This window comes from Polypterus senegalus, chromosome 16, assembly GCF_016835505.1.
Source record: "Polypterus senegalus isolate Bchr_013 chromosome 16, ASM1683550v1, whole genome shotgun sequence".
NCBI classification, from domain to species: Eukaryota; Metazoa; Chordata; class Cladistia; order Polypteriformes; family Polypteridae; genus Polypterus; species Polypterus senegalus.
Genome location: NC_053169.1, coordinates 17431564 through 17454502, shown reverse-complemented (window position 1 = coordinate 17454502; position 22939 = coordinate 17431564). Strand labels below are relative to the sequence as shown.

At 41.3% G+C, this 22939-nt stretch overlaps 1 protein-coding gene across 11 annotated transcripts in view; it reads right to left on the bottom strand.

Annotated features, from left to right (window-relative positions):
* Window positions 1-617: 617 nt before the first annotated feature.
* ltbp1 (latent transforming growth factor beta binding protein 1) overlaps window positions 618-22939 on the bottom strand; it is a 432727-nt gene continuing 410405 nt past the window's right edge. For all 11 annotated transcript variants that reach the window (XM_039738108.1, XM_039738103.1, XM_039738107.1 and 8 more), the window contains 2 exons: window positions 21704-21850; window positions 618-1425 (listed from right to left, as the gene is read on the bottom strand). In XM_039738108.1, the coding sequence (XP_039594042.1) occupies window positions 1256-1425; window positions 21704-21850 (317 nt within the window). In that variant the 3' untranslated portion in view covers window positions 618-1255. The remainder of the gene's footprint in view (window positions 1426-21703; window positions 21851-22939) is intronic.

Sequence of the window (22939 nt, the reverse complement as noted above, 5' to 3'; positions counted from 1 at the left end):
AAAGTAGAAATAACGGAGGTAATTCTGGCACTGGAGAGTGGCGATGTTTTGCATGTTGATTAGCAGATGCGCCTAGTTGGAGGGGCATGCCAGATGCTGCATTTGGTGATCTCATCGCTCAGTCGTGTCAGATTACACAACTAGAAATACGTTAAAATTATGCGACATGGTGACAACTTCCCAGCTGAGTTTCACATTTCCAAAGTGCTGCGAGATCAAAACGCTTTCTGATAACCAAAACAAAAAAGGACAAAAGACAGAAAGACAAAGAAAACAACGGGCAAAGTGTGCTACAAATAAAAACCAAGTATTTTACTAACAAAAACATTTTCATCTGTCAGAAGAGTATACGCATATGGTAAATTAAAAAAAAAAAAAGATTTTTAATTATAGAAGTTTAATATACAGTGGGATATGTAAAGACAGTTATACAAAGCTAGCATTTTTTTATTACAAATGGCATTTATAAAGTAAACTGATTTTTGTATTTTTCTCCATTTTAAATGTACAAAACGCTCCACTAGCCGTCCTTTAGCAGCTTTGCAACCTGGCAAGTCTTGTAATATTGCAGATAAGTGCAGAAACGGAATATAAAATTAAAAGGTGGTTAAAAACAAAACCAAAAAAACAAACATATTTGCCTGCTCCACAGGGCAGACTGGATGCACACAACCTCTCCTGTCGATTGTCCAATGTTCCAGACAAAGGGAAGCACAGCAGTGCCATTCTACATTAGTACAAATAATAATAAAAAAAAAATAAAATAAATTGCAGAATTTACATTAATAACATTATCAATAGAGCAAATACAGTGAACTGAGAAAATGCAGCTTAACAGAGAGCAATACACAAGGTTTTCTCTGCCGTGTCTCTTCAGGCCAACTTTCCTTTGTGGAAGTCGTTGAACAAAAACAAAAGTAAATCGATATGACAGGAGAAAGACGAGTTGGCCGTTGTATTGTCACGGTGGATCGGCAATGGCTTCCTGACTCTAAACGTTTAGCTCACAACATGTCCACTCGGTCAGTCAACGCAATGCGCTTTGGTATCACGTGCCTTCTGCAGAAATTCACCTTCTTACCAGAAGGTTCTTTTCTGTGGGCACCAGAAGGCGGCAGGGTACATTTTTAATCTTCATCTCAAGTACACTATGCATACAGTGCAGAGTATATGGGCTTCGATTAAATAATTGCTTTTTTTTTTTTTATTTTTTTTTTTTTAATTGTTGAAAGTCCTCTGTGGGCCCCCAGGGTCTTCACTCGAATTCACTGTTGTGTTCTTCTTTTGATGCCACGCAGTAATTCGACTGCTCCGATCTGACAAATCCAGGCAGGCATATGCATTTGTAGGATCCTTCTGTATTGACACACTTGGCATTCCTGCAGAGGGACATTTTATCGTTGAGTTCGGTGCATTCATTCACATCTGAAATGAGGCAAAAACAAAATGGCAGTGTTAATGTCTGGAAAGCACTGGTGGAGCAGCCATAATCAGCGCCGCACCAAGCAGCAGACGGTGAAGTCTCTTTTAGTCGATGACTTTACAACCTGAAGAGGAAAGGGGGATTTAAAGTGGGTATTACAATAGAATCCCCCCTTTGAAATATTCCCATTTTTTTTTTTTTGCTTTACAGCCTTAAATGAAAACACACAAAAAATATTTCTTTCCAGCTTTGCTTAACCGATAACATCCATCCATTATCCAACCTGTTATATCCTAATTACAGGGTCACGGGGGGTCTGCTGGAGCCAATCCCAGCCAACACAGGGCGCAAGGCAGGAAACAAACCCCGGGCAGGGTGCCAACCCACCGCAGGGCACACACTAGGGACAATTTAGGATCGCCAGTGCACCAAATCTGCATGTCTTTGGACTGTGGGAGGACCTGGAAAGCGAACCCGGGTCTCCTAACTGTGAGGCAGCAGCAGCGCTACCCACTGCGCCACTGTGCCGCCCCAGATAACATCCAAGTGAAAGATATCATAGCTACAGTTGAGACATTAATAAAAGGACCCCCCCCATGTCAATGTCAATATTTTGTTGACCCACCTTTTGCTTTAATGACAGCCTTGAGTCCGTTGATTCTTCTCTATCAGCTTTGCACACCAAGATTGAGTCATATTTGCCCCCCTCTCTTCTTTACACAACTGTTCAAGTTCGGCCATATTGGATGGTGAGCGCTGGTGGTCTGCTGTCTTCAAATCTTTCCACAGATTTTCAATGGGATTTAGGTCTGGGCTCTGACTGGGCCACACCAGGACATTCACTTTTTTTCTTCTTCAGCCACTGTATGGTCATGTTTGCTGTGTGCTTTGGGTCATTTGTCACGTTGAAAGGTGAACATTCTGCCCATCTTCAACTTTCTGGCAGCGGGTAGCAGGTTTTCCTCGAGAATTTGACGGTATTTTGCCCCGTCCATTCTTCCTTCTACCCTAACGAGAGCCCCAAGCCCTGCGTAAGAGAAACACCCAGACAACAGGATGCTGCCACCTCCATGCTTTACTGTAGGTATGGTGTGTTGTGGATGGTGGGCTGCATTGGTGTACCGTTTGGTATTGAGGCCAAATAGTTCGATTTTGTTCTCATCTGACCATAAGACCTTCTTTTTTCCACTTGGCATCGGAATCTTCAAAAGTGCATTCTAGTAAACCTCAAACAAGCCTTAATGTGGCCTTTCAAGAGAAGTGGCTTTTTCCTTGCGCCCCTTCTAAACCAATGCTTGTGAAATTGTCTTCATAACATAATGGCCACTCTTTGCCTTCAAATCCTGTAACTCCTTCAAAGTGGCCTCTTGGTAGCCTCTCTTACCATCCAGTTTGGAGGGACGGCCGGATCCAGGGAGGGTCCTAGTAGTACCAAACGCTTGCCACTTCTTTTTTATGGACTTTACTGAGCTCCGTGGGATTGATTGATAAAGCCTTTGAGATTGTTTTGTATCCATCTTCTGCTTTATGTCTGTCCACAACTCTATCCCTGAGATCGAATAAGCACCATTTCCATTGCAGACCAAGGTTACTTACCTGTGATCCATTGTAATGAGTGTGATTAGTGAAGCTGTTCCTCGAGCATTCAATCCCTTGCTTGGTAGTACAACTGACTATGGGTGGCAAGCCACTTTCAAAAGATCTCAGGGATAGAGTTGTGGACAGAGATAAGACAGGAGATGGAGACAAAAAAATCTCAAAGGCTTTATCAATCCCAAGGAGCTCAGTTAAGTCCAAAATAAAGAAGTGGCAAGTGTTTGGTACTACTAGAACCCTCCCTGGATCCTCCAAACTGGATGGAAGAGCAAGGAGGAAACTGGTAAGAGAGGCTACCAAGTGGCCAATGGCCACTTTGAAGGACTTACAGGATTTGATGGCAAAGTGGCCATTGTTTGCATATGATGGCAATTTCACAAGCACTCCACCATTGTGGCTTGTTCGGGAGGGTCGCAAGGAAAAAGCCACTTCTCAAGAAAGGCCACATTATTTGGCCTCAATACCAAACGGTACACCTGGCGGAAATCCAGTGCAGCTCACCATCCACAACACACCATACCTACAGTAAAGCATGGAGGTGGCAGCATCATGTTGTCGGAGTGTTTCTCTGCCACAGGGCCTGGGGCTTTAGTTAGGGTAGAAGGAAGAAAGGACGGGGCAAAATACCGTCAAATTCTTGAGGAAAACCTGCTACCCGCTGCCAGAAAGTTGAAGATGGGCAGAATGTTCACCTTTCAACGTGACAATGACCCAAAGCACACAGCAAAATTGACCATACAGTGGCTGAAGAAGAAAAAAGTGAATGTCCTGGTGTGGCCCAGTCAGAGCCCAGACCTAAATCCCATTAAAAATCTGGGGAAAGATTTGAAGACAGCAGACCACCAATGCTCACCATCTAATGTGGCCGAACTTGAACAGTTCTGTAAAGAAGAGTGGGGGGCAAATATTAATCAATTTAGGTGTGAAAAGCTGATAGAGAAGAATCAACAGAAAAAAGTATAAGGTGGGTCAACAAAATATTGACATTGACATGGGGGGGGGGTCCTTTATTAATCGTTCTTTTTTTAATTTTTTTTTAAATTCTTCTGAACTGTAGCTGTGATATCTTTCACTTGGATGTTATAGATTGCATTGAGTTAGTAAAGCTGGAAAAAATATTGGTTTGTGTGTTGTCATTTAAGGCTGTAAAGCAGCGATTCTCAACCTCTTTCTCCTTGTGAACCCCTTCAAAAATCCGGAACAAATTGGCGAACCCCTGTGTAGTCATTACGATAGGTTTATCCTTGTACGTTGGATGTTTTGTTTCAATGTGTCTATGAAGTGATGGTTTTAAACTGCTGTTGTTGGCCAGGACTTCATTACAAATTACACAAAGCGGTTTAGGTTCTGACTCATCCCCGGTAAAATAAAAACCCATTCGTAAATAGTCGCTATCGTATTTTCAAATCTTCTCTTTTGTCTTACTATGTTTGCCTATTTTGACCTTGCTTTCAGTCTGGAGAGACATTAGCTCACTACAACTTTCAGTATCGTCACCCTGTGTTGGTACCAAATCAGGGACTGAAGTAGAAGAAGAAGCAATTGATTGCTCGTCCAGCTTTTAGTCAGACTTGATAAAACTACACGTTTTTAACCATCGATCCATAATAAAAATACGGAGTAATAATTATTTACTTTCAAGTTCGACGTGCACACATTTACAGTGGTGTGAAAAAGTAATTGCCCCCTGAACCTAATAACTGGTTGGGCCACCCTTAGCAGCAATAACTGCAATCAAGCGTTTGCGATAACTTGCAATGAGTCTTTTACAGCGCTCTGGAGGAATTGTGACCCACTCATCTTTGCAGAATTGTTGTAATTCAGCTTTATTTGGGGGTTTTCTAGCATGAACCGCCTTTTTAAGGTCATGCCATAGCATCTCAATTGGATTCAGGTCAGGACTTTGACTAGGCCACTCCAAAGTCTTCATTTTGTTTTTCTTCAGCCATTCAGAGGTGGATTTGCTGGTGTGTTTTGGGTCATTGTCCTGTTGCAGCACCCAAGATCGCTTCAGCTTGAGTTGATGAACAGATGGCCGGACATTCTCCTTCAGGATTTTTTGGTAGACAGTAGAATTCATGGTTCCATTTATCACAGCAAGCCTTCCAGGTCCTGAAGCAGCAAAACAACCCCAGACCATCACACTACCACCACCACCATAGTTTACTGTTGGTATGATGTTCTTTTTCTGAAATGCTGTGTTCCTTTTACGCCAGATGGAATGGGACATTTGCCTTCCAAAAAGTTCAACTTTTGTCTCATCAGTCCACAAGGTATTTTCCCAAAAGTCTTGGCAACCATTGAGATGTTTCTTAGCGCAAGATTGAGACGAGCCCTAATGTTCTTTTGCTTAACAGTGGTTTGCGTCTTGGAAATCTGCCATGCAGGCCGTTTTGCCCAGTCTCTTTCTTATTGTGGAGTCGTGAACACTGACCTTAATTGAGGCAAGTGAGGCCTGCAGTTCTTTAGACGTTGTCCTGGGGTCTTTTGTGACCTCTCGGATGAGTCGTCTCTGTGCTCTTGGGGTAATTTTGGTCGGCCGGCCACTCCTGGGAAGGTTCACCACTGTTCCATGCTTTTGCCATTTGTGGATAATGGCTCTCACTGTGGTTCGCTGGAGTCCCAAAGCTTTAGAAATGGCTTTATAACCTTTACCAGACTGATAGATCTCAATTACTTCTGTTCTCATTTGTTCCTGAATTTCTTTGGATCTTGGCATGATGTCTAGCTTTTGAGGTGCTTTTGGTCTACTTCTCTGTGTCAGGCAGCTCCTATTTAAGTGATTTCTTGATTGAAACAGGTGTGGCAGTAATCAGGCCTGGGGTGGCTACGGAAATTGAATTCAGGTGTGATACACCACAGTTAGGTGATTTTTTAACAAGGGGGCGATTACTTTTTCACACAGGGCCATGTAGGTTTGGATTTTTTTCTCCTAAATAATAAAACCATCATTTAAAACTGCATTTTGTGTTTACTTGTGTTATATTTGACTAATGGTTAAATGTGTTTGATGATCAGAAACATTTTGTGTGACAAACATGCAAAAGAATAAGAAATCAGGAAGGGGGCAAATAGTTTTTCACACCACTGTAAGTAAAAAGCCTTTATTGTAATTTATTTACACACACTATGCACTAACAATTTATCTTATTAAAATCACTAGTGGTTCTTAAGTGCCTCGTACGATTCAATTCGACTCTACTCTCCCTTGTCTGATCGCGGCGTTTTTATATCGGCAGACGTTATTCTTGTTCTTTCAAGCGCATTCGGGGTTCTCAGTTCGCTGAATTGGAAGTTTCCGGATCATACAAGAATGTACACGCATTGCCAGCGGCGTAGCGTCTCATCGCGTTACAGATTATTACCTGTTGCGACTTGACAATTTTACGGAATCTTCTGTCTCAATGTGTAAGTGACTGAGGTAATATTCATGAATTTGACATTTAATTGATTTTTTGACCCATTTTTATTATTGTATTATTAATAGTACTTTGAATACATTTGCCTACATTTAATATTTCGTTATATTTTTTACCTTTGGTATTTAGAGTTCCGACATTACAATATTTTTTTCGCGAACCCCTTTTATAAAGCACTGGTTGGGAATCACTACCGTAAAGCAAAAAAAATGGGAATATTTCGAAGGGGGGGATTCTTTTCTATACCCACTGCATACTGTAAATACTTACTTTCTATAATGCCTCCTGCCATTGGAGGCACAATTCAGTACATGAAATACTGGGTGCCATCTTATTAGTACTTTCCACCATTTACAAAAGTTAACATGGGCTGAAGACAGGAAACACTTCTTTGTTCCAGATTCACGAAAATCTTTGAGTGAACTATTGAGTCATGTAGTTGAAGCAGAAACCTTGACAACCTTTACGAAGTATCTGGATGAGATATGTGGACAACTTAGCTATTAGCCAAACAAATGAGTGTGATGAACTGAATGGTCTCCTCTTGTTTGTAAAATTTCTTGTGTTTCTTACTTCTGTTCACTTAGGGGGCCATTATGTCCCAGAGCGTCATTTGTTCGATAATTTCAATCCACGGCTGGACTGTTATGCTGGAAGGCAGGCAGTCTGTAAAATGGTCATCACGTGGCCATGCATGAAAGATTTAGGGATCAGACTGACTCAATGGCACCACTTCTCATTAAAAATGGGACAGTACAGTCTTGGAACACATTACAAATTTATCACATCATCAAAGCATGCACTGGTTTCAGTTTCACAGAGTTAAACAAAGTGAATTGAAAATCCTGAGGCATTTCCCAGACCAGGATTGAAAACTACGAGTTACCAGAACATACAAAAGGAAGTGATCCTCTTTAGCCAAAGGCCAGGGGAACATTATTTGAATATAAATAAATCTATGCATAGAAAAGCCAAATACCACTGACTCACTCATCACAAAATCCCCTGAACCATGAGGACTTGGGACTTGAAATTTGGAATGAAGGTTACTCTTGGCCCATAGGTGCTCGCTAAGAAATGGTTTTAAAAATTTCCTGGTCCAAGTGTGAAATTTCTTATAGTTTTTTAGACACGTTTGTATGTCTGTACGCTTTTCACGAGAGAACTACTTAACGGTTTTAGATTGGGTTTTTTTCTATAATTTGCTTGAACGTTCCGTTGATTTTGCGACTTTCTCATCGTGCTAAGTATCAGAGTTCACTTGCGGTACCGATTTATTAGCGCAAATCCGAGGGAGACTCATTGAGCTGCGGGGCTCTCCTCATTCATGCGTCTGCCTCGGGGGGGAACCTTAACTTAACCTTAACATTCCCGTTGATTTTGCGACATCTTTCATTGCACTAAGAATCATAGTTTACTTGCAGGAGCGACATACTCACGCTAATCCAAGACAGAGGCTGTGGGCTGAAGGGAGAGGGAAGAGTGACGTCAGGAGGGGCCCTCCTCACTGTCCTGTTTCACTAGTATGCGGGCGACGCCACGGGGATGGCTAGTCAATAAATATATCTGTAGTGGCCTAGTGTCTTGTTCAGGAGATTGTGCCTACCTTGCACCCTATGCTGGACTAGACTCCAGCCCCCTACGACTCTTCTCAGGATTATGTGGGTTTACAAAATGGTATAGTATGTGTGTATATTTTTTATATATATACTGCTCAAAAGAATTAAAGGAACACTTTTTAATCAGAGTATAGCATAAAGTCAATGAAACTTCTGGGATATTAATCTGGTCAGTTAAGTAGCAGAGGGGGATGTTAATCAGATTCAGCTGCTGTGGTGTTAATGAAATTAACAACAGATGCACTAGAGGGGCAACAATGAGATGACCCCCAAAACAGGAATGGTTTAACAGGTGGAGGCCACTGACATTTTTCCCTCCTCATCTTTTCTGACTGTTTCTTCACTAGTTTTGCATTTGGCTACAGTCAGTGTCACTACTGGTAGCATGAGGCGATACCTGGACCCTACAGAGGTTGCACAGGTAGTCCAACTTCTCCAGGATGGCACATCAATACGTGTCATTGCCAGAAGGTTTGCTGTGTCTCCCTGCACAGTCTCAAGGGCATGGAGGAGATTCTAGGAGACAAGCAGTTACTCTAGGAGAGCTGGAGAGGGCCATAGAAGGTCCATAACCCATCAGCAGGACCAGTATCTGCTCCTTTGGGCAAGGAGGAACAGGATGAGCACTGCCAGAGCCCTACAAAATGACCTCCAGCAGGCCACTGGTGTGAATGTCTCTGACCAAACAACCAGAAAGACTTCATGAGGGTGACCCAAGGGCCCCATGTCCTCTAATGGGCCCTGAGCTCACTGCCCAGCAGCATGCAGCTCGATTGGCATTCGCCATAGAATACCAGAATTGGCAGATGCACCACTGGTGCCCTGTGCTTTTTACAGATGAGAGCAGGTTCACCCTGAGCACGTGACAGAAGTGAAAGGGTCTGGAGAAGCCATGGAGAACATTATGCTGCCTGTAACATCATTCAGCATGAGCAGTTTGGTGGTGGGTTAATGATTGTCTGGGGAGGCATATCCATGGAGGGTCACACAGACCGCTACAGGCTTGACAAAGGCACCTTGGCTGCCATTAGGTATCAGGATGAAATCCTTGGACCCATTGTCAGACCCTATGCTGGTACAGTGGCTCCTGGTGCACAACAATTCCTGGCCTCATGTGGTGAGAGTATGCAGGCAGTTCCTGGAGGATGAAGGAATTGATACCATTGACTGGCCACCACACTTTCCTGACCTAAATCCAATAGAACACCTCTGGGACATTATGTTTTGGTCCATCCAATGCCACCAGGTTGCACCTCAGACTGTCCAGGAGCTCAGTGATGCCCTGGTCCAGATCTGGGAGGAGATCCTCCCCACAACACCATCTGTCATCTCATTAGAAGCATGCACCGATGTTGTCAGGCATGTATACAAGAACACAGGGGCCATACAAAGTGCTGCGTACAATTTTGAGTTGCTGCAATTAAATTTTGGCAAAATGGACTAGCCTGCCACATCATTTTTTCACTCTGATTTTTGGGGCGTCTTTGAATTCAGGGCTCTGTAGGTTGATCATTTTCATTTCCATCAAACAATGTGGCATCCTTTCGTTCCTAACACATTACCCAGTCTATATCAGTATAGATATCCAGGAGGATTTCTTTTTCCCATTGAGATCTGATGTGTTTTCAAAGTGTTCCTTTAATTTTTTGAGCAGTTTATATATATATATATATATATATATATATATATATATATATATATATATATATATATATATATATATATATATAAACATAAAATAACTGTCCAATTTTGGTGAGCTCATGCAAATTGTAGCCTCTTTTTCCTATTTGTAGTGGAGATGAGTGGTACCCGGTGGGGTCTTCTGCTGTTGTAGCCCATCCGCCTCAAGGTTGTGCGTGTTGTGGCTTCACAAATGCTTTGCTGCATTCCTCGGTTGTAACGAGTGGTTATTTCAGTCAAAGTTGCTCTTCTATCAGCTTGAATCAGTCAGCCCATTCTCCTCTGACCTCTAGCATCAACAAGGCATTTTAAGCCCACAGGACTGCTGCATACTGGATGTTTTTTCCCTTTTCACACCATTCTTTGTAAACCCTAGAAATGGTTGTGCGTGAAAATCCCAGTAACTGAGCAGATTGTGAAATACTCAGACCGGCCCGTCTGGCACCAACAACCATGCCACGCTCAGAATTGCTTAAATCACCTTTCTTTGCCATTCTGACATTCAGTTTGGAGTTCAGGAGATTGTCTTGACCAGGACCACACCCCTAAACGCATTGAAGCAACTGCCATGTGATTGGTTGATTAGATAATTGCATTAATGAGAAATTGAACAGGTGTTCCTAATAATCCTTTAGGTGAGTGTGTATATATCAGTAACGGCATACATAACGATAATGTGCAGTGAATACAGTTGACTTGACCATACTGTGCACCCGTATACATCCGCCGCATGGCCGCCCTACTGCCCGCTGCCGAGAGTTGATTCTACAATAAAATAAAATAAAAATACAAAGAGTAATAATTTCAAAACTCTTTGCTTTTAATATAAAGCTGTATGGCAGAGTTTCAGCATAATATGTGTGTCCCTCAAACTGGCCAAATATGCACTCATCTGTTTTCTGAAGGCCGTTGTCTCCATTGAACCAGAGAAGCTACCTCTGCTAATTTCATGCTCTTTAAAAGGCCCCATTTATTTCTCTGCCTGGCCACCACTTACTGTATATGATGAACAAAATGGAAATGTTATAAAGTGGCTGTCTATAAATAAAAACAATGGAAAAGAATACAGTAAACAATATTAAATATTCATAAGCTAACATGACCTATTTTGATGGGCAATCTCTCTTCCTGAATTAGTAATTTAGCACAGCTGATGGTTTATATGGAGCCTACATAAAGGACCTTGAGTTGTTTGGCTCCACATAAATGTCCACATTAAATAAATATTGATTTATTATTTATCTGATATTTCGAGCAGACTATTGTAGTCTACATTTAAATATCAGGCTGGCACCTTTGTCCAAGGTGACTTACACCATTTGAGATATGATTGGTGACAATTCTTTTCTTTATCCAATTGGAGCCCAGGCAGGTGAAGTGACTCGCTCTTGGTCACACAGTGTCAGTAGCAGGATTTGAACCCAGAACCCCATTGTTTGAGGTCCAAAGCCTTAACCACTATGCCACACCTGGTATATATACTGGTATATATTTTAGGGGTGTAAAAGTTAAAGCATTAATGCATGGGATTTATTTCAAAAATATAATGCATTTCTGTTTTTCTTAATCACATTTAGCACATTCGTTGTTTGACACCTCTTGTAATCTAAGCTACTAAGTTACAAGACCAGGGCAGAACAGCAATTGAAATGTCTGAATTGGCGTGGTGTGCTCTGTGCTGTGTGTAGACCTGGATTATCGAGTGACCCAGGAGAACACTGAGATCAGCTTGACTGTTTTTAAACGGCATTCTCTAATGATTTGGGATGACGTGCTCTGTGAAAGGCACTATAGTGGGACCTACACAAGGTACTCAGCCCCAGGAAGTTTCCACATTTTCTTGTTCTACAACATTGAGTCACAGTGGATTTATTTATTATTATTTTTTTTTAACTGATCAACAGAACAAAAGCTTTTTACTGCAAAGTAAAAAGAGATCAATGCTAGATGAAATGAATTAATTATAAATGTAAAACTTGACATAATTCATCTCATAAGTATTCACATCAGCATTTAGGAGTGTGCTAGGTCTCTGTCTCTCTTTGTCCCTATTCTTCTTCTTCTTTCCAAATCTACTCAAGCTCTGTCAGGCTTTATGGAGATCATGAGTGAATATCCTTTGTCACGTCCAGCCATATATTCTTAACACTAGAATTACCAGAGCCTACGAAAAAACTCGTAATTCCGTCCCACCTTAAATCGCTTCTTAAAATCGTTCACAGCTCTCCACCAGCGTCTTTTGTCATCTAAATGTGCTGATTAAAAATCAGGCTGCAAGCAGCCGGCTATTCCATCCCCCCACCGACTTAGAACGTGCACAAACTTCTCCCAGCTCATGCCTTGATTGATTATCTAGGAGTGAAGTGGAGTTTTAGAGTGGAAATAATAGATCATTATTTGGAATACACGCATTTCACGTGTGTTCCATTTCTACAGTAATCCGTGTAAACACATTTTTAAAACAGAAACGTTTCTCATATTGTAGTAGTAAATGACAAAATGTAAGCATAAACTATATAATGTATGAAGCCTAAAGTCCAAATATCAAACACTTTCACAAAAGGTACACATATAACAGAACAAGTATGCTTTTATTCAAAAATATAACTGCAGAAAAAAGCCACCTTAGCATGCCATATTGACACATACGTACTGCAGCTGACACAGTAGCATAATGGTATCAGCCGCTTACTGGTATCCAAAAGCTCATGAGTTCGATCCCACATGGTTCAGTTTTGAGAAGTAAACTGCTCTTATTCTTACTATTTTAGAATAAAACATGCATTTGATTTCAGTGTGTAACAGCCAGTAATTTATGATACTTGTAAAGGTTAGTTTTTTTTATTCACTTTTCATTCTCAGTCTCAGTCGTGTTCAGGATCCTTCCCTACCCCCATCTGAGAATGCTGTTTTCACATAAAGATGCGCTGTAGCTCTGCAGCGTACTTGTGACTGCATTCTCGTACCAATGCTTGCGAACTGAAGTGCCTGCGTGCACTTTTCGTGGCATTACACGTCTATTTTTTTTAGCATGCCCTTGTCGCTCAAACACAGGAACATATGTTGGTGTACAAGAATAAAAAACAAGTGCACTTTTATTCTAGACTATAAGTGAAGAAAAAATAAAGCAAGTTACAGTAGGCGGTTGATACGACAGCTTGCGTGGTGCAATGCTAAGAACTGCTGATTTCGATCCGTGCTATATAAAATCATCACATTCAAATATTAACAATTTCCACACACCCTTCCTACATTCACGACATGTGTACTTGTTGCAGTGTACACATCTCTCTGGGCTATGGTTCCTATTACACTGAATGAGCACCTGACATTGTACTTTCTTCCCTATATAAATAACATTCGAGTATAGCGTCTCCAAATAAATCACATTTGAGTTATAGCGCGTCTTTATGTGAAAACAGCATTGTCAGATGATTGGATCGTGAACGCGACTGAGAGAATGGAACTGAATAAAAAAAAAGACTGAAATCAAATGTATGTTTTATTCTAAAATAGTTAAGTACATGCAATATTATTTGAAAGCGAACAGCGTCAGATCGGGTTTGAATACACGCTGCGACGCTGAACTCCCTGTCTATCTACATAGTAATAACAGTAATTTTATTATTATATAGGAGCTTCCCTGTCTGCCTATCATATAGTGCCTTTCCTTCCTACCTATCTATATATCTATCCCCTTAGCTGTTTTTTATATATCTATTATACAGTGCCTTCCCTGTTTATTTATATATCTAGTGCCTTCTCTGCCTGTTTGTCTGTCTGATTGCATATAGCGCTGAACTTACTGCTCTGTACTTTTCTGTCCTCTGCATGTCCTGGAGTACAAAAGAAACAGCACCATACAGCAACATGTGAACTGGCAAGATCGGGAAAAACACGCGTCACTGATTACAAACCGCAAGATGAATGAAAGAGACAATATATGTAAAAACATCATCGACTAATGCAATATTATTTGAAACGAACAGCGTCAGATCGGGTTTGAATATGCGCCCGATCTGACGCTGTTCGTTTTCAAATAATATTGCATGTACTTAACTATTTTAGAATAAAAACATACATTTGATTTCAGTCTTTTTTTTTATTCAGTTCCATTCTCTCAGTCGCGTTCACGATTCCCCCAATCTGACAATGCTGTTTTCACATAAAGACGCGCTATAACTCAAATGTGATTTATTTGGAGACGCGCTATACTCGAATGTTATTTATATAGGGAAGAAAGTACAATGTCAGGTGCTCATTCAGTGTAATAGGAACCATAGCACAGAGAGATGTGTACACTGCAACAAGTACACATGTCGTGAATGTAGGAAGGGTGTGTGGAAATTGTTAATATTTGAATGTGATGATTTTATATAGCACGGATCGGAAATCAGCAGTTCTTAGCATTGCACCACGCAAGCTGTCGTATCAACCGCCTACTGTAACTTGCTTTATTTTTCTTCACTTATAGTCTAGAATAAAAGTGCACTTGTTTTTTATTCTTGTACACCAACATATGTTCCTGTGTTTGAGCGACACGGGCATGCTAAAAAAAATAGACGTGTAATGCCACGAAAAGTGCGCGCAGGCACTTCAGTTCGCAAGCATTGGTACGAGAATGCAGTCACAAGTACGCTGCAGAGCCACGCGCATCTTTATGTGAAAACAGCATTCTCAGATGGGGGGTAGGGAAGGATCCTGAACACGACTGAGAATGAAAAGTGAATAAAAAAAAAACTAACCTTTACAAGTATCATAAATTACTGGCTGTTACACACTGAAATCAAATGCATGCTTTTTATTCTAAAATAGTAAGAATAAGAGCAGTTTACTTCTCAAAACTGAACCATGTGGGATCGAACTCATGAGCTTTTGGATACCAGTAAGCGGCTGATACCATTATGCTACTGTGTCAGCTGCAGTACGTATGTGTCAATATGGCATGCTAAGGTGGCTTTTTTCTGCAGTTATATTTTTGAATAAAAGCATACTTGTTCTGTTATATGTGTACCTTTTGTGAAAGTGTTTGATATTTGGACTTTAGGCTTCATACATTATATAGTTTATGCTTACATTTTGTCATTTACTACTACAATATGAAAAACGTTTCTGTTTTAAAAATGTGTTTACACGGATTACTGTAGAAACGGAACACACGTGAAATGCGTGTATTCCAAATAATGATCTATTATTTCCACTCTAAAACTCCACTTCACTCCCAGATAATCAATCAAGGCATGAGCTGGGAGAAGTTTGTGCACGTTCTAAGTCGGTGGGGGGATGGAATAGCCGGCTGCTTGCAGCCTGATTTTTATCAGCACATTTAGATGACAAAAGACGCTGGTGGAGAGCTGTGAACGATTTTAAGAAGCGATTCAAGGTGGGACGGAATTATGAGTTTTTTCGTAGGCTCTGGTAATTCTAGTGTTAAAGACTGAGGCCTGGGAACTGACTCCTGCACTCCAGCCTGTTGTTACTGTTGGTTTTAAGCCATTCCTGTGTAGCTTTGGCTTTCTGCTTGGAGCTGTTATATTGCTGGATTTAAATCACCCAAGGCGCAGGTTTTTTACACACTCCATGAGGTTTTCCTCTACGATTTACTGTATATGCTCACATATTGGGTCTTGAAACCTGAAAAATCGATCATAAAATCAGACCCCAACTTATAAGCCCGTTCAAAATTTTTTTTTTTTACATCTTCTCACCTCCTCCAATCTCACACCAGTTTCTCAGACGCATTAAATTTTGTTGCAGCAGCACAGTTACCAATTTCTTTCACCACTTCAATTACGTTTAATTTAAAACCAGCTTCATATTTTCTTCTGATTGAACGGTCCATCGTAGATAAGGGATGCTGTTATGATAAAGGTGTATGAGGGTGTGAGATACAAAAAACAAAAATCAGTGCAAACGTCGCTTCGGAGTAGTTTGGGTATTGCTGTGTGGTCACGTAGGCACAATAGAGAGCGAGAGAGAGGAGTTAGGAGCACACACTGATACAGCGCACTGCCGCACCCACATAGAAATAAAAAGGCCGTGTGCTCCGTGGTTACTCTCTCAGGTGGGCGTTAGCATATCATAATCCCTTGGACCAATAGCGTGAGTTTTCTGCATACCGACATTATAAAATACCAGAACTTATATGGTAAAATCAAGTCCTGACTTATCCGCGAGTATATACGGTACCTTCATTTTGCTCCATTCATTTAACCTTCACATGTCTTCCAGGGCCTTCTGCAGAGAAGCACCCACAAGGCATGATGATGGGCCCATCATGCTTCACAGCGGGGTGGCGTGTTTTTGATAATGTGCAGTGTTCAAATATGCTGTTTAGTCTGATGGTCAAAAAAAGCTCAATTTTGTTATCATCAGAATGCAGAAACTTCTTCCAGCTGACTTTGGAGTCTCCTGTGTACCTTTCACCTGAGATGTCCTGTGTGTTTTTTTTCTTTGCCACTCTCCCATAAAGCTGCTACTGGTAAAGCACCTGAACAGCACTTGTTGTCTGCACAGTCTCTCCAGTCTGAGCCACTGTAGCTCTCTTGGTGGCCTCTCTCACTGGTTGCTGTCTTCTATGATCCCTCAGCTTTTATGGACGACCTTCTACAGGAGATTTACAGCCATGCCATGCTCTTTCCATTTTGTAATGGCAGATTTAACTGGATATTCACTGTCTGGGATATTTTCATGTCTCCATCCTCGACTTGTGCTTTTCAATCACCTTATCTCGAACTTGCCCTTGAGTGTTCTTTTTTTTTTCATTGTGTAGGTGCCGTAAAGCCGGGTTTATACTTCACGCGATGCGACGCATGCTCCAGCGGACACTCCTGCTACGCAAGCGTTTTACTGTTTATAGTCATAGTGGTTATAGTTATAGTCATAGTGGACTCCAAGCTATCGACTTCCCAACAGTGTTCAGAAGCCATTAAGAAGGCTAACAGAATGTCAGGTTATATAGCGCCTTGATGTGTGGAGTACAAGTCCAAGGAGGTTATGCTCAACCTTTATAATGCACTGGTGAGGCCTCATCTGGAGTCCTGTGTGCAGTTTGGGTCTTCAGGCTACGAAAATGACATAACAGCACAAGAGAAGGTCCAGAGAAGAGCGACTAGGCTGATTCCAGGTCTACAGGGGTTGAATTATGAGGAAAGATTAAAAGAGCTGAGCCTTTACAGTTTAAGCAAAAGAAGATTAAGAGGTGACATAATTGAAGTGTTTAAAATTATGAAGGGAATTAGTACAGTGGATCGAGACTTGTATTTTAAAATGAGTTCATCAAGAATACGGAGACACAGTTGGAAACTTGTTAAGGGTAAATTTCACACTAACATTAGGAAGTTTTTCTTTACACAAAGAACGATAGACACTTGGAATAAGCGACCAAGTAGTGTGGTGGACAGTAAGACGTTAGGGACTTTCAAAACTCGACTTGATGTTTTCTTGGAGGAAACAAGTGGATAGGACTGGCGAGCTTTGTGGGGCCTGTTCTCGTCTAGATTGTTCTAATGTTCTAATGTTCTATACTTGTGCGTGCACTTTACGGAAATCTGGAAGAATCCACCAGGTGGCAGCGCGAGATATCATCACGGTGAGAACAGGTTCGGCTTTGTTGCGTTGTGAATTGCCTTAAATTCCGATGACACCTTACCGCAATATCTCTGAAAAGGATTTTTAATGATTAAATCCATCAATCCAGGGATGTGTCCATTCTAGCTAGCATTGGGCACGAGGCAGAAACAAACCCCAGACAGAGCATCAGCTCATCGCAAAGTGAATACAAGCACTCACATACACAGACTGGCGTCATTTTAGTGTCACCAAATCTGCATATCTTTGGAAGGAAACCGGAGCCCACTGTGGAAACCCAGCAGGAAAACCTGTGAACTCCAGGCAGGGAACACCAGCGGCATGACTCCCTGAGAGACAGCAGTGCTACCGCTGTGCCACCGTGTCACCCCCATGTGTGTAATTATTAACAGTATTCATTATTTAAAAGAAATGAACGATTTATCTGTAAAATGTAACATACATACTTTAATGCATTTTGTCATGAAAGTGATATCAAGTATAAATCTAAGGATTCTAAATGTGCAGAGAGTTGGAATATCAAACATTTATTGTGTTCTGTGTGGTGATCCATTGCTGTTTGCCGCTGCTGCCAGATCAGGAGGAAGCCTCAGAAAAAAAAGACGACTCAAAAGATGGTATGTGAGACTTTTAAAATGTATCATCGTGTCATTACGATCAGAAATATGCGACACTTGAATATAAAAGCACCACAAATGCATCTGTCTGTTGGCATTTTGCTTCACCACATCGAACCATTCATCAAACATCGAAGCGTGCTCACCGATCTCTGTCACATGTACATAGTAAACAGAGACTCTGACGTCACGTTCCAACTTTTACCACACTGCGCCCCCACCCTGACTTTTTGCTGGTACTGCAACTTACAAACGCATCTCATTCATTTCTGAGGACCTGCTCAGAAGATGCGTCAAATGAATGCTGGGAACGCGTGGCAGCCATGTTGTGAGCGCATACGTGTTCTGAGCGTGAAGTATAAATGAGCCTTAAGACCACCATGCTGACTCAGAGGCATTCCACTTTCAGAGGCATTTAGACAACAATCAACTGAAACCCCAGACAGGTGACCCCCCATTGAACTAATCATGTGACTTCTAAAGCCAATGGGCTGATTCATTGGTGATTTAGGGGTGTCATATTAAAGGGGTAAATGCTTACATGATCAATCACTTTGTGTTTTGTATTTGTAATTAATGTAGACCACTTTGCACAGGTGTGCTTTCACTTTCTGTTGATCAGTGTCAAAAACGCCAAATTCAATCCACTGAGATTCGGTGTTGTATAACAACAATAAAATGTGAAATCTCCCAAGGGGATGAATCCTTTTTAAACATATAGGCCGTGTAAAAGAGTTGGATTCTTGTTAACAAGGACCCTTTTGCCCAAACAAATGTCACTTGCTGAATGTTTTTCTTTATTATCACCCATCTCTGTAAACTCTAGAGACTGAAGCCTGCGAAACTCCCGGAGGACAGTTGGCTCTGAGATGCTGATCCCAGCAGTCGTACTGCCGTCCACGACACTTAGCTCACATGTCCTGCCCATTTTAATGTTTGCTTTAATAAAAGTTATACATTTTGTCTGGAGGCTATGGCTAACAAGCGGGTAGACCTAATAAATAGACCAACATGTTTATTGCTTAATTATGTTTCTTTCAAGTATTTTACATATTTTTTAAACATAGTATTAAAACATATCCTTCACATTGCTTTATATTAATCGGTGCTTCTTAATATCCACTTCCAAAGGTGCTAAACCAAATTTACTGCAAGATGCTCTCAGGTGGTCAAAGTGGCAGATTTACAGTAAATTAACAAAAGATAGTGCTGCTGTGAAAAAGTATTTGCTCCCTTCCTGATTTGTTATATTTTTTTGCATGTTTGTCACACTTAAATGATTCAGATCCCCCTTGTTGTCACCTACAACCTACATCTTGAAGCACTTTGAAAAATGACAAAAGAATTTCAGCCAATGCTAAACAATGACCAAACACTAAAACATGTATTTCCTGAACCTCCCCTCCTGGCATACAGACAACCATCCAACCTGCAGCAACTAATTGTCCGAAGCTCCTTTGGTGAACCAACAGTTCACCGAATGGCACATCTCCCTGCCCACAGAAAAGATGTAAAACGTGTGCCCACATTTATAATATAATTATACCACACTTCCGACTAGAACATCGCATAAAGGGATCCTTTTCCTGCAGATCATCTAATGTGGTCTACCTAATTCTCTGCATGAAATGTCCTGACACTGCACTCTATGTGGGAGAAACTGGACAAACACTCCGCCAGAGAATAAATTTACACAGGTCCCACATTAAACGTGGCAACACAGATGTTCCTGTAGCGGCCCACTTCAACAGCCATGGACACTGTGAGAGGGACTTTAAAGTCACAGGGCTTATGGGCAACTTCAGAACACAGCAAGAGAGAAAAGAATGGGAAGCCAAACTCATGTTAAAATGTAATACATTACAACATGGCTTGAATAGAGACATGGGTCTTATGGCCAGGTATGAGGATTGTTCGCATCTCTCAGACTGACACAGACAACCTGACTAAAGACCCACATTGTTTTGGAAAAACTCATCAGAAACTCCAAAAGACTTTGTTGGACAGTTATCTTATCCAAAGATCTTGACCATCCATTGTTCTCCTCCCTTAGCCTGAAGAGGTCTATTTATTTTTTACATTTAAGATGTCTCACTTAAAGTTTTACCATTGTTGTTTCTTGTCCTAGAGTGTATATAAACACAGGGAACTCCAGTTTCTGTATTATATTTTGCCTGAAGAAGGGGCCTGAGTTGCCTCGAAAGCTTGCATATTGTAATCTTTTTAGTTAGCCAATAAAAGGGATCATTTTGCTTGACTTCTCACTACTCAGATCATCAAACAAATTTAAATATTACACAAAGATAACCCAAGTAAACACAAAATGCAGTTTTTAAGTGATTTTATTTATATTAAGGCAAAGAAAACTATCCAAACCTACATGGCCCTATGTGAAAAAGTAATTGCCCCCTAAACCAAATAACTGGTTGTGCCACCCTTAGCAGCAGCAACTGCAATCAAGCGTTTGCGATAACTGGCAATGAGTCTTTCACATCGCTGTGGAGGAATTTTGGCCCATTCTTATTTGCAGAATTGTTTTAATTCAGCCACATTGGAGGGTTTCCGAGCATGAACCGCTTTTTGAAGGTCATGCCACAGCATCTGAATTGGATTCATGTCCGCACTTTGACTAGGCCACTCCAAAAACCTTCCTTTTGTTATTTTTAAGCCATTCAGAGGTGGACTTGCTGGTATGTTTTGGATCATTGTCCTGCTGCAGAACCCAAGTGCGTTTCAGCTTGAGGTCACAAACTGATGGCCGGACGTTCTCCATCAGGATCTTATGGTAGATAGCAGAATTCATGGTTCATCACTCCACTAAACATTTTCCCAGTACCGTTGTGGAGTGTCCAAGTGCTCTTTCAGCAAATGTTCTTTTTTGATAGCAGTGGCTTCCTTCTTGGTGTCCTGCCATGGACTCCATTCTTGTTCACTGTTTTACGTATAGTTGACTCATGAACAGAGATGTTAGCCACTTCTGATGACTTCTTCAAGTCCTTTGCTGTCACTCTAGGGTTTTTCTTTACCTCATTGCTGACTTTGCGTTGTGCTCTTGGGGGTCATCTTGGCAGGGCGCCCACTTCTAGGCCAAGTAGCCACAATACCAAATGGTCTTCATTTATAGACAACTTGCCTAACAGTGGACTGATGAATATCTCAAAATTATGAGGTGACTTTGTAACCCTTTCCAGCCTTCTATAGATGAACAATTCTCCATCATAGCTCTTCCGACAGCTCTTTTGTGCGAGGCGTGATTCCCATCTGGATATGCTTCTTGTCAAAAGTTCAAACTCAAACTTTATTGTGTTTTTGACCAATCAAAGTCATTCAGGGCCACCAACCCTCTGAACTCATTTCATTGAATGGACTCCAGGTGTGCGAAATTCGGACTGCAATGAGCTTTTTAAAAAGTCATTAGCTTACGGTTCACTTACTTTTTCCACCCTTCAGTTTCACAGTTTGAATGATTTATTCAATATGGTCAAAAAATCTCTGAAAATCTGTGCATCATTAGTTATAGGAGTTCATAATTGTGACTGTCATGAAGATATGACCATGTTTTATATGGGAATTAGACATAAATAGAGATCATTCTGGGAGGTTCACATACTTTTTACTTTGACTGTACCTTTGCAAGTGGACCTGACGTTACTGCTGAGCTGTACAGCCTCACATTCCTTACTGTTGAGGAAATGTTATTTTTTAAGTAAGAACCACATGACATTATATAAAAAATTGTAAATAAATTTCACTTACCAACACATGCCATCTTGGACATGTCTAGGTGGTACCCGTCAAAACAGTCACAGGTGTATCCTTCCTGTACTCTGACACAGCGACCATTTTCACACCCATTCAAGATGCCACACTCCTCAGCCTGAAGCCCCTCAAAGGCATCATATTCTGTAAAAAATGAATACATACACAAAAAATATGTGAGCTCAGGAATTATAAATACACATTTAACAAACACAAAACCACACATTGGGCTCAGAGCGTACAGCATTCATTCTAAAGGTTTATTTTTGCCAGCTGTCAGGAGAATCAATAATTAAAGATTGTGCTGCATTGTCTTGTGTTGTCGGTCACCTCCTCAGGATTTGATGCCTAAAGCTTCTAGTGGGTGGGTATGTCAGACTGGCCAACTGCAGTTGCTGATCTTGTTGCCGGATTATGTCAGTTTACGTGACTGATAGTCACTTGGCATGTCTAATTTAATGAATGGTAGGCTCTCCATGCTCTTGAGACTGTGCTGCGAGACACAGTTAACCATCTTGTGACAGTACGTATGGATGTGCCATCCTGGAGAAGTTGGACTACCTGTGCAACCTGACACCACCTTATGCTACCAATAGTGCCAGGGACACTAGCAGAGCACAAAACTAGAGAAGAGTTAGTCAGAGAGGATAAGGAGAGAGCAACTGTCTGTGGTCCTCGAGCAAGGCCCTTAACCTGCAATTGCTCCGTCCTGGATATGACGTTAATCTGCATCCATCCCTGCATGTAGGCCCTCCAACCTGCAGGGAAAAAACTTGGGAGTTGGTGGCAGAATTGGCACTCCAGCCACCATAAAAAAAACAAAAAAACCTCACACTGTTCCAGTCCATCTGACCTCGTGTGGTGCTGAGGTATCACCCGTTGCATGGCTGCACTCGGGTCCTAATCTGGATCCTGAGTTGGTTTTGTCGTGTGGTGGGTGCGGCAATGCAATAGCAATGCAGTGCGTGCCCCTAACCTCACCTACAAAACCATTCGCTTTTATTTTCTGGGGGGTCTCGCTTTCATTTGCACCAAAGCAGATGAAGTGGATTCACAATCACTTAGGCTTCCTAACTGGACGGATTGATATCCCTGAATCTTAACTGAATTGATGTTAGACTGGGATGATTGAGTGTTCCCTTCATTTTGTGAGCAGTGTATTTTCACTGTGGGAGTCAATGTGTTAATAAATTATGTGTAAAAACCCTTTGCTACAGAAACAAATGTGGTAAA